At 42.6% G+C, this 19,463-nt stretch overlaps 1 protein-coding gene across 1 annotated transcript in view; it reads left to right on the forward strand.

Annotated features, from left to right (window-relative positions):
• dlg5a (discs, large homolog 5a (Drosophila)) overlaps positions 1 to 19,463 on the forward strand; it is a 68,071-nt gene continuing 48,608 nt past the window's right edge. The window contains exon 1 of the mRNA XM_052474843.1: positions 1 to 756. Within this exon, the coding sequence (XP_052330803.1) occupies positions 456 to 756 (301 nt within the window). The 5' untranslated portion in view covers positions 1 to 455. The remainder of the gene's footprint in view (positions 757 to 19,463) is intronic.

Genomic DNA, 19,463 nt, shown 5'->3' on the forward strand with positions numbered 1-19,463 from the left:
ATGCAGCAGCTGCTGAACAGCCCAGACATGGCGGAGGATACAGTGTAAGTGGGGAACGGCGAGAGAGTTACGATAGTTTTCCTAGCAGTTCAGTCGGTTTAGTGCTTTATAGAAAAAGCAAATGTGTCAGGCATGTTTTCGTGGGAATAAAGCAAAAATGGACGAAGTTCCCAGACGTAAGTAAGCTGGGAAAATGTATATCTGTTTAGTGCAGTTTACGGCCGTAGACAACAAATATGGCTTCTTGTGCCTTTTCCTATTTGTTATAAACAACTGCTCTCCCATGCCATTACATGTCATGGCTGTAATGCAAAATTCATACAAGTGACAATTAGGAAGTTAGTTCCTTGTTCGCTTATCGGGCAGGGGGTCATTTTGGAGAAATAAAGCCGAGGATACGTTAGCTAACCAGTCTGCTAGCTAGTTAGCTAGCTACGGAACTGAAGCGAACGGCAATGGAGCCAAAGCACAAAGAGTTGTTAGAACAATTCCACCAAAACTTGCTGGACTCTATAACAGACGCAGATCGACTGATAGAGTTGCTGATACTCTCCGGTACTCTGAGCCAGCTCGACCGCTTCGAACTGGACCAAAACTGCTCTTCCAGCGCGGAGAAAGTGGACCAGCTTTTGAAGATGCTTGTGAACAAGGAAAGCGACCATTTCCTCGAGCTGTGTGTGGCCTTGGAAAAGGCGTACCCTGACCTGTATTCTGCACTCTTCACCAACGGCGGTGGACCCGTGGACCATTCCTCCGGTAAGTCACCATGCACGCAGGCAACACTTTTGCACGCAAATGTTGGATGCATGCTTGCTACATTCCTCTACACAGCCTTTGAGATATTGAACAAGTTTTACGGCTACCCCAAGTCTCATAATTCACTTACAGGGTGGTCACCCGTGCAATACTTCTATGGATAATTGACTAGATCGTTCTCATTTATATTTATTAGCAGAGCATGTTTACTTTAGGGTTGTTGATATGCCGCATTCGAAGCAAGAACTTGAGAACTTTGCTAACAACCTAAAATGTTACCAAAGTTCCGTTTCAGCATCACATTGTTCATTCCACAGCAATATTTAACATTAAAAAAGCTAGTAATCACCAGCAGAGGCATAGATGCCACAGGCTCTAAAACCAAATTCCATCACTATTTGCTGCATGGGAGTGAGTGGACTCTGCTACTCTGTGGCTAGGCAGTAGATGAAAAATGAACATGCTTGCCAACCCTCCCTTTGAATGAGAACGGTTTCGTAATTTAGCAGATGCTCTTATCCAGAGCGACTTACAGAAGCAATTAGGGTTAAGTGCTTTGCTCAAGGGCACAATGACATGTTTTTCACCAAGTCTACTCTGGGATTCCAACCAGCGACCTTTCGGTTACTGGCTCGCTCTTAACCTTATATTTTATTTATTCCAGACACACTTCAGAAACCTCATGTATCCAGGCCACAACATGTTCGGCACAGTTGCAATGTGTGCTACATAGCCTGTAGTAAAATCATGGAGTAGCCTACATATACCTATTCTACAATGTATAGGATACAGATGGGTCACTTTATTTAGGTTTCAGATTTTCCATCAAACTAATTTGTCATTTTACTTTAGATTTATTAGGGGAAATTAAATGCAGTAGGGTAATTCCATGGTAACAGAATTACCCTGACTTTCTCGTAATGTATTCCAACCAAAAAACATTGATTTCAAAGTTTGATCAAACCATATAACTCTATGCACAATGACTACTTTTAACAATTTCCACTGCCAAATTTACAAAAACACATTTACAGGAAGAACTGTGCAGATACTATGTTCTGTAACAGAATAAAACTGCTGAGGACAATTTTACCATAATCATGTTACCAAACTATGCATCTGCACTGTTATTCTTGTAAAAAAAAATATTTACTGTGTAAATTGTTTAAAGTAGTCATTGTTCATAGTTTATTTGTATTTTTTGAAGGTCCTGTTGTGGTTTTTATCTCCATATTAAATCATTTCCGGGTATCAATTTAAATACCTTACTGTTTTCAATTAAAATGGTCAAAAATAACTAAAAATAGCTATTAACCTCATAGTCTACCAATACCGGATCCGGGTTCGTGACTACGGCTCAAGCTCATTAGCATAACGCACAATGCGAAAAAATATTCCTAAAAATATTTAACCTCCACACATTAACAACTAAAATAGCTCAAATGAAAGATAAACAAGTTGTTTATCTACCCAGCAAGTCAGATTTCTAAAATGTTTTACGGCGAAAACATAGCACATATTTATGTCAAACCACCACCACAGACATAGCTCATTTGCATAGCCAAGTAGGAAAAAATATGCAATCAACAAACGCAGGATTAAAAGAAAAATCATTTCACTAACCTTTTGAAATCTTCATCAGATGACAGTAATATAACATGTTACACAGTACATTCATTTTTTTTCAATAATCTGCAATATATATCCATAAATCTCTGTTTACAATGATGCATCGTTCAAAAAATGCTACTAAAATGTCAGGAGAAATGCCGATATCTCCGGCAGATAACGTCAGCTAACAAGGAATACACATCATAAACTTTGACTAAATATGCATGTTTTACATATGTATAGGAAGATACACTTCTTCTAAATGCAATCGCTGTGTTACATTTATTTTTAACGTTACAGGTTGCGTTCACTAGGCTATACTAGGAGTCGGCGCTCCAAAATTAGCATTATCGCTCCTCTATCTTGGAGTCGACAGAAACCCAAATTTACCACATAAATATTCCCTTACCTTTGCTGTTCTTCCATCAAAAGACCTGGAAGGGATTATACTTACCAAACCAGCGTTTAGTTTTCAAGTCTGCGTCTTTCGGTTCTCAAAATAGCCACATTTCGGTCGAAATGTAGGCAAAATTCAAGTGGATGCGCACCAAAACGTCGAAATTACATATTATATGTCGAGTAAACTTGTCAAACTATGTTCATAATTAAGCTTTAACATGTTATAAAGGTGCACAGAAATCTTGAGGACGAACAGAAACACACACGTCGTTTAATCGATCCTGAAGAAAATGCATCACCCGGCCAGAGCGCGCGTAACGGTCACCTTTTTTTTTCGCTTGGCCTAGAGGTTTCGGCTCGCTCAAACTCCCGTGAGCGAGCGATTCTCACAATGAGAAGCCCCATTGAAAGCAGGCTTCGCGCTGAACACGTACAGACTGTTCCCAGAGCGGTAGCTGTTTGGGAAGTGCGTGTGAGATGACGTCAAAGTTGGGCCAACTTTTTCCATGACGAGAGCATTTGGGAGAATGCATGCCCTGAGGGTTCTGCTTTACACAGAGACAAAATTTTAACGGTTTTAGAAGCTTTAGAGTGTTTTCTATTCGATAATATTTTTTAGATGCATATATTAGCAATTTTGGGGAAAAATATTTTCAGTTTACTATGGGCACGCACTTTCTCCAACAGGGGCAGTATAGAGCAAGAGTTCTAAGAGGTTAATGGCAGAGGTTTGGGACCCTCGTTCTTATTGGTCTTTTAACTAATTTGGTTATGTCATCAGGCAGGCCAAAACGCCATCTATACCAAAACAGGTTGAAATTTCAAGCTGTATTTTCAAACAGAGCTTATACTAAAAGGGATATTTCATCCGCATAGTGTGGAAATACATATAAAACACAGGAAAATACTGTTTTTGACTGCAATGGGTCTTTAATCGTTGAAATCAATGTTTGATTTTTTGAAACTTTAAATGTATGTTAAAAAACATCTCAGCATAATTCCATGGAATTGCCCAGTAGCCTATTCTAGGTAGGGTGAGATGTGCACAGCAATCTCCCAAGTTGTCATCAATGGTTTGCAATACTAATATCATGTCATTTGTTTTTCCATCCAAAGACAAGCTCTTCCTCTTATGTTATTTGCTCACAGATAGCCTGACTTGTTTCCATGGAAACACTCTTGCGGCTGATGTGACGTTTCATATCGACCCTTGCGTGGTGTGCGTACGTATAGCCATGCTTAAAAATCCAGAATATATTGCGCCAGTCATATTCTCTATTTTCCATGTACAGTAGTGGGCCTATAAGCCAGTAGTATACTATACCCCCAGTTATTGTCCTACGAGACCATTAAAATGTCTGTTAAGACAGTGGCTGTGTGAGGAGAGACTAGGCTAAATCGAGACGGACTCAAGTCGTTGTATTTATCAGGAGTCTACTTTATAGGCCTAGTTTGGTCACCTGAAAGACTGACAACTTTCATTATGAAGAGTGCTAACACCAGTCTTCAGGTCTCATTCAAGGTCACCCATCACACCGGCATGGATCACTCACTGAACCACATTCGGTACACTTGCAACATTTGCAACCTTGGTGTTTAATGCTGTAGATGAGGGGAGCAGCAGCAGGGCTGTAGGTATGTAAACTTGCCTGCGTCCCACAAGGCACCTTATGGGCCCAAGTCAAAAGTAGTGCACTACATAGAGAATATTGTGTCATTTAGGGTGCAACCCTAGTGGGTTCATGGTGGTTATTCACCAGAGGATTAGCTCTACGCTGCCTGCCTGTTGTAAGCTCTCTCTGTGAGACGTGTATTATCATGCCTCCACAGCCCTCTCTTCTGTATTTTCTCCTGCTCCCTCCCGGCTGCTGCTGCTTCGACACAGACTGAGAGAGAGCGTGGCAGGCAGATGTAGTGGAGAGGTATTTTTGAACACTTTTCATTATCTTTAGTGCAGCGATTCAGGCTGACGCGATTACTGCATTTAACCAGGCTGCCTGGCTGGTGAGAGAGTGGAGATGAGCCTCCTCGTTGCTTCAGGCAGAGAGGGAAAGGGACCGTAGAGATGAAAGACTGAGCTCCAGTGCGTGTGTGTGAGATCTGCGCTGATAACAACCTGCTCTTAAGCCATTCTCTCATACTGGCTGCCTTTGCCAATACTCACTGGCAGGTTTCCTCTGCCCTTCACTGAGAGACACACACACACACACACACACACACACACACACACACACACACACACACACACACACACACACACCCCTCTAACTTAAAACTGCACACACATACACTTGCATGCACATAGACAGTGACAGCGGGGATGGTTCAAAGCATGGTTCTCCCCCTCCAACCCTCCCAATATGGCTGCTGTAGGAAACCGAGAGAAATATTGTCCCATTTATTTTATGCACTATTTATTGAATGTAAATCCAGGCATGTCGCATCTTTGCACAAAACACAGCGCCCTCATTCCACGTTTGTTTATCATGTTAATTATTTTAATAACATATTAAGTAAATTAATTCTGTCAGTCCATCAAACTGCCAATATGATAATTTCTATTTAGTTAATATGAGAATATATTGCCTATGTAGACTACACCTGTATCAGTGCTTTGCCGATAAGAAACCGTGCTAGAGCATTTCAAGCTGATTTAATTCATACACATTGCAATAATCAGAAACAATTTCATTGCCTTGACTTTGTCTTATGCAGTGCTTTGATGTTAGACTTCTCTTAGACCTCTGCAGTGCTTTGTTGTTGTTTCACCTACAGAGTAGTTATACCTGTAACTCTACTTACGAACTGTGACATTGATTCAAACACACACAAAGAGGAAGGTGTGACGCAATGCTCCTTGACAGGATGCTGTGTTTGCGTCCACTCAAAGTCCTACTCCCTCCCTCACTGTGTAGAAGATGGGCCATTCCCTTTGGGTGACTACTATACCTCAAATCAGCTCAGAGCTGTGTGCATTAGGGCTGGAGCAATTACCGTACAACTGTGTAACCGACGGTTATGGGTGACGACTGTCATGAAAATAAAATAACCATTGAATAGATAGACTACAACAGGCTTAACCTTGGCAATTAGACTGGTATACTCGGAAATTGGAACACACGCAATGGCTGCCTGGTCTTGTGATGCAATAATTCCCATTCAAATGATATTAACTGATGTGGCTCATGCAGTGGAATGTATTTTTTTTGTATTGTCAGTTGAGTTGAATCAACCAATAACAACAAATTTTAGCGCGTATTTTACTAGCTGCTTTTCTTCTATGGGTACTCTTGCAATGGCCGCCAGTCCACCAATTCTGGCGTCATTGACCTGAATGGGGAGGAAATGTCTGTTCTATTATTTATATGGCAGCACATGCAGTCAGGAGTGGAAGAGAGGAGAAAATGTACAAATAAAATAACGCTAAAAAAAATACTTTTAAATGTGCAATCTGCAGCAATCGCTCCACCATTTCCTGGTTGCTAAAATTCTAATAGCCTAATTTCAGTTTGTGACAAAACAAGCAATGCATAGTGTTGAGAATTATTGTACCATCTAAACTAGAGGTCGACCAATTATGATTTTTCAACGCCGATACCGATTACTGGAGGACCCCAAAAAAAAGCTGATACCGATTAATCGGCCAATTTAAAAATGTATTTGTAATGACAGTTACAACAATACTGAATGAACACTTATTTTAACTTAATATAATACATCAATAAAATAAATTTAGCCTCAAGTAAATAATGAAACGTGTTCATTTGTTTTAAATAATGCAAATACAAAGTGTTGGAGAAGTAAAAGTGCAATATGTGCTATGTAAGAAAGCTGAGAACATATGAAAGCTGGTGGTTCCTTTTAACGAGTCTTCAATATTCCCAGATAAGTTTTAGGTTGTATTTATTATAGGACTATTTCCCTCTATACCATTTGTATTTCATTAACCTTTGACTATTAGATATTCTTATAGGCACTTTAGTATTGCCAGTGTAACAGTATAGCTTCCGTCCCTCTCCTCGCTCCCTGCTGGGCTCGAACCAGCAACACAACGACAACAGCCAGCAACGAAGCAGCATTACCCATGCAGAGCAAGGGAAACAACCACCCCAAGGCTCAGAGCGAGTGAAGTTTGAAATGCTATTAGCGCGCACCATCTAGCTAGCCATTTCACTTCGGTTACACCAGCCTCAACTCGGGAGTTTATAGGCTTAAAGTCATAAACGGCACAATGCTTGACGCACAACGAAGAGCTGCTGGCAAAATGCACGAAAGTGCTGTTTGAATCAATGTTTACTTGCCTGCTTCTGCCTACCACCACTCAGTCAGATGCTTGTATGCTCAGTCAGATTATATGCAACGCAGGACACGCTAGATATTATCTAGTAATATCATCAACCATGTGTAGTTAACAAGTGATTATGATTGATTTGTTTTTTTTACAAGATAAGTTTAATGCTAGCTAGCAACTTACCTTGGCTTACTGCATTTGCGTAACAGGCAGTCTCCTTGTTGAGTGCAACGAGAGAGAGGCAGGTCGTTATTGCCTTGGACTAGTTAACTGTAAGGCTTGAAGTCATAAACGGCGCAATACTTGACGCACAACGAAGAGCTGCTGGCAAAATGCACGAAAGTGCTGTTTGAATTAATGTTTACTCGCCTGCTTCTTCTGCCTACTCCTGCTCAGTCAGATACTTAGATACTTGTATGCTTGTATGCTCAGTCAGGCAGGCAGTCTCCTTGTGGAGTGCAATGAGAGAGAGGCAGGTCGTTATTGCGTTGGACTAGTTAACCGTAAGGTTGCAAGATTGGATCCCCTGAGCTGACAAGGTGAAAATCTGTCCTTCTGCCCCTGAATGAGGCAGTCATAGAAAATAAGAATGTGTTCTTAACTGACTTGCTTAGTTAAGTAAATGTATATAGACATTTTTTGTTATATATTAAAATATATATATTTTTTTAAATCGGCAGATCATCGCCCAAAAATACTGATTTCCGAAAACTTGAAATCAGCCGTAATTAATCGTCCATTCCGATTAATCGGTCGACCACTAATCTAAACTGCTGTGAAATATACAGTTGAAGTCGGAAGTTTACATACATTTAGGTCATTTTTCAACCACTCCACAAATTTTTTGTTAACAAACGATAATTTTGGCAAGTCGGTTAGGACATCTACTTTGTGCATGACACGTCATTTTCCCAACAATTGTTTAGAGAGATTATTTCACTTATAATTCACAGTATCACAATTCCAGTGGGTCAGAAGTTTGCATACACAATGTTGACTATGCCTTTAAACAGCTTGGAAAATTCCAGAAAATGATGTCATGGCTTTAGAAGCTTCTGATAGGCTAATTGACATCATTTGAGTAAATTGGAGGTGTACCTGTGGATGTACACTGCTCAAAAAAATAAAGGGAACACTTAAACAACACAATGTAACTCCAAGTCAATCACACTTATGTGAAATCAAACTGTCCACTTAAGAAGCAACACTGATTGACAATACATTTCACATGCTGTTGTGCAAATGGAATAGACAACAGGTGGAAATTATAGGCAATTAGCAAGACACCCCCAATAAAGGAGTGGTTCTGCAGGTGGTGACCACAGACCACTTCTCAGTTCCTATGCTTCCTGGCTGATGTTTTGGTCACTTTTGAATGCTGGCGGTGCGTTCACTCTCGTGGTAGCATGAGACGGAGTCTACAACCCACACAAGTGGCTCAGGTAGTGCAGCTCATCCAGGATGGCACATCAATGCGAGCTGTGGCAAGAAGGTTTGCTGTGTCTGTCAGCGTAGTGTCCAGAGCATGGAGGCGCTACCAGGAGACAGGCCAGTACATCAGGAGACGTGGAGGAGGCCGTAGGAGGGCAACAACCCAGCATCAGGACCGCTACCTCCGCTTTTGTGCAAGGAGGAGCAGGAGGAGCACTGCCAGAGCCCTGCAAAATAACCTCCAGCAGGCCACAAATGTGCATGTGTCTGCTCAAACGGTTAGAAACAGACTCCATGAGGGTGGTATGAGGGCCCGACGTCCACAGGTGGGGGTTGTGCTTACAGCCCAACACCGTGCAGGACATTTTTCATTTGCCAGAGAACACCAAGATTGGCAAATTCGCCACTGGCGCCCTGTGCTCTTCACAGATGAAAGCAGGTTCACACTGCGCACATGTGACAGACGTGACAGAGTCTGGAGACGCCGTGGAGAACGTTCTGCTGCCTGCAACATCCTCCAGCATGACCGGTTTGGTGGTGGGTCAGTCATTGTGTGGGGTGGCATTTCTTTGGGGGGGCCGCACAGCCCTCCATGTGCTCGCCAGAGGTAGCCTGACTGCCATTAGGTACCTAGATGAGATCCTCAGACCCCTCGTGAGACCATATGCTAGTGCAGTTGGCCCTGGGGTCCTCCTAATGCAAGACAATGCTTGACCTCATGTGGCTGGAGTGTGTCAGCAGTTCCTGCAAAAGGCAGGCATTGATGCTATGGACTGGCCCACCCATTCCCCAGACCTGAATCCAATTGAGCACATCTGGGACATCATGTCTCGCTCCATCCATCAATGCCACGTTGCACCACAGACTGTCCAGGAGTTGGTGGATGCTTTCGTGCAGGTCTGGGAGGAGATCCCTCGGGAGACCATCCACGTTAATTTTGAATGTGACTCCAAATCCAGACCTCCATGGGTTGATACATTTGATTTCCATTGATCATTTGTCATTTTGTCGTCTGCACATTCAACTATGTAAAGAAAAAAGTATTTAATAAGAATATTTCATCCATTCAGATCTAGGATGTGTTATTTTAGTGTTCCCTTTATTTGAGCAGTGTATTTCAAGGCCTACCTTCAAACTCAGTGCCTCTTTGCTTGACATCATGGGAAAATCAAAAGAAATCAGCCAAGACCTCAGACACAAAAATTGTAGACCTCCAAGTCTGGTTCATCCTTGGGAGCAATTTCCAAACGCCTGGAGGTACCACATTCATCTGTACAAACAATAGGATGTAGGTATAAACATCATGGGACCACGCAGCCATCATACCTCTCAGGAAGGAGACACGTTCTCTCTTAGAGATGAACGTACTTTGCGGTGAAAAGTGCAAATCTTTCTCAGAACAACAGCAATGGACCTTGTGAAGATGCTGGAGGAAACGGTACAAAAGTGTCTATATTCACAGTAAAACGAGTCCTATATCGACATGACCTGAAAGGCCGCTGAGCAAGGAAGAAGCCACTGCTCCAAAACTGCCATGAAGCAAGACTATGGTTTGCAACTGCACTTTGGGGACGAAGATTGTCGTTTTTGGAGAAATGTCCTCTGGTCTAATGAAACAAAAATAGAACTATTTGGCCATAATGACAGTTATGTTTGGAGGAAAAAGGGGCAAGGTTCGTAAGCCAAAGAACACCATCCCAACCGTGAAGCACGGGGGTGGCAGCATCATGTTGTGGGAGTGCTTTGCTGCAGGAAGGACTGGTGCACTTCACAAAACAGATGGCATCATGAGGGAGGAAAATTATGTGGATATATTGAAGCAACATCTCAAGACATCAGTCAGGAAGTTAAAGCTTGATCGCAAATGGGTCTTCCAAATGGACAATGACCCCAAGCATACTTCCAAAGTTGTGACAAAATGGCTTAAGGACAACAGTCCAGGTATTGGAGTGGCCATGACGACAAAGCCCTGACCTCAATCCATAACTGAAAAAGCGTGTGCAAGATAGGAGGCCTACAAACCTGACTCCGTTACACCAGCTTTGTCAGGAGGAATGGGCCAACATTCACCCAATTTATTGCAGGAAGCTTGTGGAAGGCTACCTGAAATGCTTGACCCAAGTTAAACAATTTAAATGCAATGCTACTAAATACTAATTGAGTTTATGTAAACTTCTGACCCACTGGGAATGTGATGAAAGGAATAAAAGCTGAAATAAATCATTCTCACTATTATTATGACATTTCACGTTCTTAAAATAAATTTGGTGATCCAAACTGACCTTAGGCAGGACATTTTACTTGGATTAAATGTCAGGAATTGTGAAACAGTTTAAATGTTTTTGACTGAGGTGTATATAAACTTCAGACTATAACTGTATATATTGTCAATAACCAAAAATATTGTATTTTCAACTGTTTGAAGCTAGTGTACAAAACCGAAGGAGGAACAAATACCAAACTTGAGAGCAGGAAGTGTAGAAATGGCACCCATGGAACAAGTCTACTGCTTCTTAGACTTGCTTTCAGTTAGAATGACAGATCTATAACTCACATTTCTATTGTGAATTTAGTCATGTCGCCCAAAAAGTTACAATATTGCAGCTTTATTTAAGCTTTTCAAGTGGTTATTTTTGTGACCCCGGTCATTTGGCTGGCCAATTACCGTCATCCAAAATTTTATAACCGTCAGAGTGTACAGTGTACTCAGAAAACAGCTTGTTTTTTCCACATCACTCTACCACTCAACACTCTGTGAGGTGCGAGGCAGTTAACAGCAGGCATCTCTTTCTATATTCTTCTCTCACCAAATCCTCTATCTCACCCACCTTCCCAGTTTCTCTCTTTTCTAGGCTCCACGATTTCTCTCTTTAGTTTCCTCTTCAGACTTGGCTGAGTGGTGGTTTACTCCTCTGTGGTGTTAGAGGGACTGGCGAGAAGTTGCTAGATAAGAGAGAGAGGGATACACACAGACAACGGGCCCTTTGTTTTGGTGGGTAGCAGGCCCAAAGTGCTCAGTCAGGAGCTCGCTGTTGTGTGTGTCTGTGCGGCCTCGGACAGGACCAGTGGGGCTGTCTGCCTACCTGTCAACCAGTGTCCCACTCCCGGCAGCACATAAACCATGGGGACACAATGAGTTATGTCCTGACACTGTCACTACCAACTAATGCTTTTATATCTCTCCTGGGATTTGACTACTGTAGCTTCTAGCTACACTCTATCCCTCTCTCTACTCACTCTCCCTACCACCCTACTCTTTCTCTCTCTTGCCCTCCCCCTTTTCCCTCCTCCCTTTCTATCCATGCATGTGTGTCTCTAGATTAGGCCATCAATCCATCAATTGTACACCCAGCCTGGCTGCTGGGTGTGATTGATGTCATTTCATAGCCCTTATTTTATACTACATGTCACTGGGCATTTTATTATTGCGCATTGCCGTGCTGGTGTATCCACTCCAGCATAACAGGTTACAACTAAAATGGGTATAGATTACTCTCTTTTGTCAGACATAAACTGTAATGTAGTAGGAACGATCATAGCTGGAGGTGTTGTGACTACTCACTAATGTTGACCAATAAAGCCATCTGATTAAGCCACATGTAGCCAATAAGAGATTGACATTTTTTTCTGGGTCAGTGGTGCCTTGTCCCAATTGAACTCTATTGAGCTCTGATAGCCTATTTAAACTTGTGAACTGAGTACCCTGCTCCTTTGTTTTCAATGCAGTGGGCTGATGTAAATGTTGATTTGGAAGTGGTGAGGAAAGGTCGTCTCCTCTCCTTACTCTCGATGCTGTGTGTGGGGTTTGTATTCTGACTGTTCCAGAAGGCAGGGCAGCAGTAAGAACAGGGCTTCATTACCATTTACACGTGGTGTTGCTGTGCTTCATAATCACCCCGCAAGGCAGAGGAAATGCCACAGTCTAAACTCGCACAGTGTGGTGAGGTCATGGAAATAAACAGACAGAACTACTCTCCTCTACCCCTCTCTCTTGATTATCTACCCCTCTGTCTTTCTCTTTTGCACTGCTGTTTGTTCTTTCTCATCTACCACGCTCTATCTCCTCTACCCCGGTTCTGTGTTTTTGTTGCACTGCTTTGCTTTATCTTGGCCAGGTCGCAGTTGTAAATGAGAACTTGTTCTCAACTAGCCTACCTGGTTAAATAAAAAAATTGACAGACCCTGTTTTTTAAAATGATCTACCCTGCTCAGTCTCTCCTTCTGCTCTCTCACTCCTTTCTTTCCTACTGTGTTGCTTCTCTCTCCACCTTTCTCTCTCCCATTCTATTTCTCCTCTACCCCTCTGTATTTTTGCTCTCTTCTCTACCTCTATCTCTCTCCCCCCATCCAGTCTCTGATGCATGACAAAAGGCCTGTGTTTTCCTTCACGGTTTTTAATGTCATAATATATAGAGGTGTGATAATAACATACTTTTGAATTTATAGTGCATGTGGACACCCCTTAAAAATAGTTGATTCATCCACACCTGTTGCTGACAGGTGTATAAAATCGAGCACCCGTCCATGCAATCTCCAAAGACAAACATTGCCAGTAGAATGTCCTTACTGAAGAGCTCAGTCACTTTCAAGGTGACATAGTCATGCCACCAATTTGTAAGTCGCTCTGGATAAGAGCGTCTGCTAAATGACTTAAATGTAAATGTAATGTAAATGATGCCAACTTTCCAACAATCATTAAGTAACATTTCTGCCCTGCTCGAGCTGCCCCGGCCAACAGTAAGTGCTGGTATTGTGAAGTTGAACTTCAGGAGCAACAACTGCTCAGCTGTGACGTGGTAGGCCACACAAGCTCATAGAACTGTAGAGCTTAAAAATCATCTGTCCTCGATTGCAACAATCACTATGGATTTCCAGACTGCTTCTGGAAGCAACATCTGCACAATAACTGTTTGGGAGCTTCATGAAATTGGTTTCCATGGCCGAGCAGCCACTCACAAGTCTTAGATCACCCTGCGCAATTCGAAGCGTCTGGAGTGGTATAACGCTCGCCGCCATTGTACTCTGGAGCAGTGGAAATACGTTCTCTGGAATGATTAATCACTCTTCACCATCTGGCAGTCCGACGGACGAATCAGGGGTTATCAGATGCCAAGAGAATGCTGTCTGGCTGACGGCATAGTGCCAAATGTAAAGTTTGGTGGGGGAGGAATAATGGTCTGGGTATGTTTTACATGGTTCGGTCTAGACCCCAAAGTTCCAGTGAAGCGGAATCTTAACGCAAAGGCATACAATGACATTATAGATGATTCTGTGCACAATACGAGGTCCGTATTTTGACTGGCCTGCACAAAGCCCCGACCTCAACCCCCATCAAACACCTTTGGGATGAATTGGAAAGCAACATCAGTGCCCGACCTCACTAATGCTCTTGTGGCTGAATGGAAGTCCTTGCAGCAATGTTCCAACATCTAGTAGAAAGCATTCCCAGAAGAGTGGAGGCTGTTATAGCAACAAATTGGTGCACATGATTTTGGAATAAGATGTTTTACTTAAATTGTTCATAAAGGAGCTACAGTATCGCTCAGGGTTCTGCTCTGATGAAAGTTTAGAGTTCAAAATTACCTTCAGAATTTATAGATGATATAATCTGTTCAGAATATATGACACCACTGCATGCCTATGTAACGCTATAGCCAAATGACGATAAACTTAGTACATTGCCAAGTGGTCACCGCATTCTGCGGCTCCCTGGCATTTGATGCTTCTGATTGGCTAGAGAATGTGCAAACTTGAAGTGTTTCACTTGTCATAAGACAAGGATGAAATACAGCAGGGCTACATCCCCCAGAGGACCAGTGCTGTTCACCTCTGGGTAGAGTCATGAGCTTCTATCCTATTTCAGTTTTTGCTGCCGTTCAGCATTTTTGATGGACCTTAGGCACTTGGGCTTCACCCCAGACGATGTCTTTCAACTAGAGGGGAGCAGACTCTTTACCCCAGCCTAGTCCCAGATCTATTAAGTGCCACCTTGCACGTAGCATAAAGATTACTAAATGCCAGCGATTATAGGATTTGGGCGATACAGATCTTGAGAGATCTAGGTCCAGGCTGACTTCAGCCAGCCGCGACTTCTTCAGTGCTCAAAGATCTGAAGTGGCTGGATTGGTATAAGAAGGATGGTGATCATGGCATGTTGTACATGTTTTTCTCCTATCAAGGTATTTTCAGATGTTCTGAATATTGAATAATTGTAATTTAGGAGGATTTGTTCTCAAGCAGTAAGGGTGTATTACACTGCTATACAGCACACGACTGCTCAGTGATGGCTTTTAGCACCTTTATTTAGCTAAATTAGTTTCGTTTGAATTTCAGTCATGAGGAAAAGACAAGGTACGACTCATGAGTGGTCTCAGATTTGTTTAGCCTGCGTTCGTCAATTAGGCCATGCCATGTACTGGGTGGGATTCAGAAGGGCACAATGTTGCAAAACATTTTTGCATGGTATTACAAACTTTAATTGGACAAGTTCAGGGGTGCAACTAAAACAGGAGTTTCTGTTGGACAAATTCGGGTTATGTACCTCCGTTTTGTTTACGTTTGATTCCGTTTAAGAAACTATTTGCAACAGAATCAATGTAATGAATACACCTCTTGTGGTACCTCCCCGTTTCAAAATGTTTTCCTTCTGTTGACCACGACCCTGAAGACTCTTCTGGTCATGTGGCACAGCAGCCATTATCTCACTCCCCAGAATCCTGGCCCTTGGTGCCACTGCCATGCATGGCCTTGTGAGACACAGACCCCCTAGCCAAACAAGTGGTATTTTCTCTCTCTAACACACACACACACACACACACACAATTTGATATTGAATTCAGACACAAAGTGAGAGGTGGTTAATACAGAATTGCAGTTCTTTTTTTGAATGTAACAATAATAACTTTCTCCAACAGCCACTGAAGTGTCCTCATCGGGAAGAGAATATCTTGCATCAGATCGGTAGTTTCAGAGTTGTCAAGGTCTTAACATAGAACGTGTTTTGAAATGGCAGAATCCGATTCTTTACATTTTGGGTAGTTGGTGCATTTTTAGATAAGATCATTCTCTGGGTCCCCTCATACATTTGTTTTAGTCACAGTTGACTCTCTTCTCCCTGATAAGGATGGGGTAACACTGTCGTTCCTTGCCACTTCTTATTTTTGTCACGCTGCAGAATTTAGTATTCCTCTACTTCAGGGAAGGGGAAGATAATATGGTCGTAAGGAACAACTGTTGACCCTGGATGGGAGGGAGGAGTGATAGAGGGGAGGAGGAGAAGATGGGGAGGCAAAGATGAAATGGAGAGTGAGGGGAGACTTGATTAAGTGAGATGATGAGAAGCTTCAGAGTTGTGGAGGGGAAGCTAGGAGGATAGAATGATGGAGGGGGAGTAGTGGAGCCCCCAAGGCAGAGCCAGGGTTCCCCTGACCTAGTTAAAGACATGGGGGGGAATCAGGAAGGGGAGAGGAGCCTTTGTTCTAGTATCCCTGACTGTCTACCATCAGCTCAGCTCTCATGTTACTATATACTACTGGATCTCTACTATCATCACATCCACACACTGTGTGTAGTAGTAGACTACAACTCACCTCTGGGTAATTACAGTAGCTAGTGGCTTCGTCTGCACTTGAGGACCATATAGCTTGGTGAAACCAGACTGAATGCTGCGCTCAAAGTGAAGTGAAACAATAGTGAAACCTTTGCCTTTTGTTAAGTAAATCAGGTGAAAGGAGACTGGAGTGCCACTTTAATGCCCCTTCATTGACTGAGTGTGACAGTGCTGTAGCAGTCTCAGCTCCAGTGGCTAATACAGGCCTAGATGTTGTTTCTTGGCTACAGTGTGTTTTGATCAGTGTGTTTGAAGGTGTGTTGAGACTGCAGTTAACTTCCAGACTGTCAGGATACATCTCTAGTAAGGCTGTGAATGTTTTAACAAAGAAAAATCCCTAATGGGAAAAATTATGCTTGTGTGTGTTCAGTTTGTGTAGAATATTCTATCTTATTCATGGATGGGCCCTGCTTTGCAGCTTTTGATTGCCGATAGATGGGCCTAGTGTGTTTGTTGGCCATCATGCCTATACTGTGCCCCTGCCCTCTCTCGCCGTCCCTTGCTAGCTCGCTATGAAAAGATGAGTTTTTGTTCTCTGCAATGAATCAGTTTCCTCTGTTCCAAAAATACTGAATCTTAAGTCGATTCTTAGCGGAAGATGATTTTCTTTCTATTAAATGTCTTGGTAAATCGCGATATTTAACACACTTGTTAAAGTACCTTTTTAGGGGAGGATAGTCTGGGCGCCGGCAGCTTGAGATTATTTGATCGACAGTTCTGGTCGCCTAGTGATGATCTGTCCCTCTTTGGAAGCAGCATTCCTTTACAGACAAGTAAAATGCCCTTTCAGAGAAGCTTTTGTGTCGGCATTTAAAAAGATGTAGTGTACCCTTACAGACAGACAAACATGCCGTAGCTGATGCGCTTTCAAGGCTATATGACTGCGGTAGAGAGAACATTTATTTTTGCCCCCTCTTTCTTCCCAATTTCGTGATTATGATCTTGTCTCATCCTCCGACACATGATCTGCCAAGCTGCGCTTAACACTCGCCAGCTTAACCCGGAAGCCAGGTGCACCAATGTGTCAAAGGAAACACCGTTCAACTGACAACCGAAGTCTGACTGCAGGCACTCAGCCCGCCACAAGAAGTCGCTAGAGCACGATGAGCTAAGTAAGTCCTCCCCTAACCCAGACGATGCTGGCCCAATTGTGCACCTCCCTATGGGACTCCCGGTCGAGGCCGGTGGTAATCACAGTCTGGGATTGAACCCCAGGCTGTATTTACACTCCAATACAGTGCCTAAAACCGCTGCGCTACTCGGAAGGCACATTTTTTTTCTTATTTTTTTCTTCTCTGCTTTAAATTGAAAACCGATAAAATAATTGCTGTTAACATTAAGCCAGATTTTCCATTTGTCACATCCCTTATCGGTAGGAATGGGACCTGGATGTCACATTGCATTGCTCAAGGATTGACACTGACTGGCATAAGGCGTATTCTCCAAGGTCGCGTTCAGAATTCTTCCTAAAGTGTGCTTTGCTCACTCACCCTCAGTGATTTTAAAAGCATTGGATTTTGGTGAACGTGTGCACACTTCAGTTGCATTCTGATTCCCCACACTTCTTCCCAAGGTGTCCATTTACTCACCCCCCCTCATGGCGCGTGCACACTTCGGGTAGAAGGGCTGAGGCTACAGACTGTCCAATTCTAAGTGCCAACCACTAGGTCTTTTGCAGCTCTAATTCATGTACTATTTATTGATGCTGTGAGCTTGTTTACAAATTAACGGCCCGGCTGAAAGAGGCTAAAGTCTAATTGCTATTGTTGGGGAGGTCTATCGCTGCTGACCCCTTCACCACCAGATGGCCTACAGCCATTTAATATCTATTCTGCATCATTGACCTGCTAAAAGGGACTTAGTGTAGACTGTTGCCACTACTGAGTATTCAGCATTTAGTTAATTTCTATGCTCTTTCTCAATGTCCATATTAGAGGTTGACCGCTTATGATTTTTCAACACCGATGCCGATTATTGGAGGACCAAAAAGGCCGATACCGTTTAATAATATAATAATAATATATGCCATTTAGCAGACGCTTTTATCCAAAGCGACTTACAGTCATGTGTGCATACATTCTACGTATGGGTGGTCCCGGGGATCGAACCCACTACCCTGGCGTTACAAGCGCCATGCTCTACCAACTGAGCTACAGAAGGACAATCGGCCAATTTTAAAAATGTATTTGTAATGAGTTACAACAATTTTAAAAAAAAACATTTTTAAACCTTTATTTTACTAGGCAAGTCAGTTAAGAACAAATTCTTATTTTCAATGACGGCCCTGGGTTAACTGCCTGTTCAGGGGCAGAACGACAGATTGTGTACTTTGTCAGCTCGGGGATTTGAACTTACAACCTTTCGGCTACTATTCCAATGCTCTAACCACTAGGCTACCCTGCCGCCCCAATACTGAATGAACACTTATTTTAACTTAATATAATACATCAATAAAATCAATTTTGCCTCAAGTAAATAATGAAACATGTTCAATTTGGTTTAAATAATGCAAATACAAAGTGTTGGAGAAGTAAAAGTGCAATATGTGCTATGTAAGAAAGCTGAGAACATATGAAAGCTGGTGGTTCCTTTTAACGAGTCTTCAATATTCCCAGATAAGTTTTAGGTTGTAGTTATTATAGGACTATTTCCCTCTATACCATTTGTATTTCATTAACCTTTGACTATTAGATATTCTTATAGGCACTTTAGTATTGCCAGTGTAACAGTATAGCTTCCGTCCCTCTCCTCGCTCCCTGCTGGGCTCGAACCAGCAACACAACGACAACAGCCAGCAACGAAGCAGCATTACCCATGCAGAGCAAGGGAAACAACCACCCCAAGGCTCAGAGCGAGTGAAGTTTGAAATGCTATTAGCGCGCACCATCTAGCTAGCCATTTCACTTCGGTTACACCAGCCTCAACTCGGGAGTTTATAGGCTTAAAGTCATAAACGGCACAATGCTTGACGCACAACGAAGAGCTGCTGGCAAAATGCACGAAAGTGCTGTTTGAATTAATGTTTACTCGCCTGCTTCTGCCTACTCCTGCTCAGTCAGATACTTAGATACTTGTATGCTTGTATGCTCAGTCACAGGCAGTCTCCTTGTGGAGTGCAATGAGAGAGAGGCAGGTCGTTATTGTGTTGGACTAGTTAACCGTAAGGTTGCAAGATTGGATCCCCCGAGCTGACAAGGTGAAAATCTGTTTTTCTGCCCCTGAACGAGGCAGTTAACCCACAGTTCCTAGGCCGTCATTGGAAATAAGATAGTTAAGAACACAAACTTGCCTAGTTAAATAAAGGTAAAAAAATATATATATTATAATAAAAAGATCAGCGCCAATTTATACCGATTTCCGATTGTT

The sequence above is a fragment of the Oncorhynchus keta genome, chromosome 2 (genome assembly GCF_023373465.1).
Source record: "Oncorhynchus keta strain PuntledgeMale-10-30-2019 chromosome 2, Oket_V2, whole genome shotgun sequence".
Taxonomy (NCBI): Eukaryota; Metazoa; Chordata; class Actinopteri; order Salmoniformes; family Salmonidae; genus Oncorhynchus; species Oncorhynchus keta.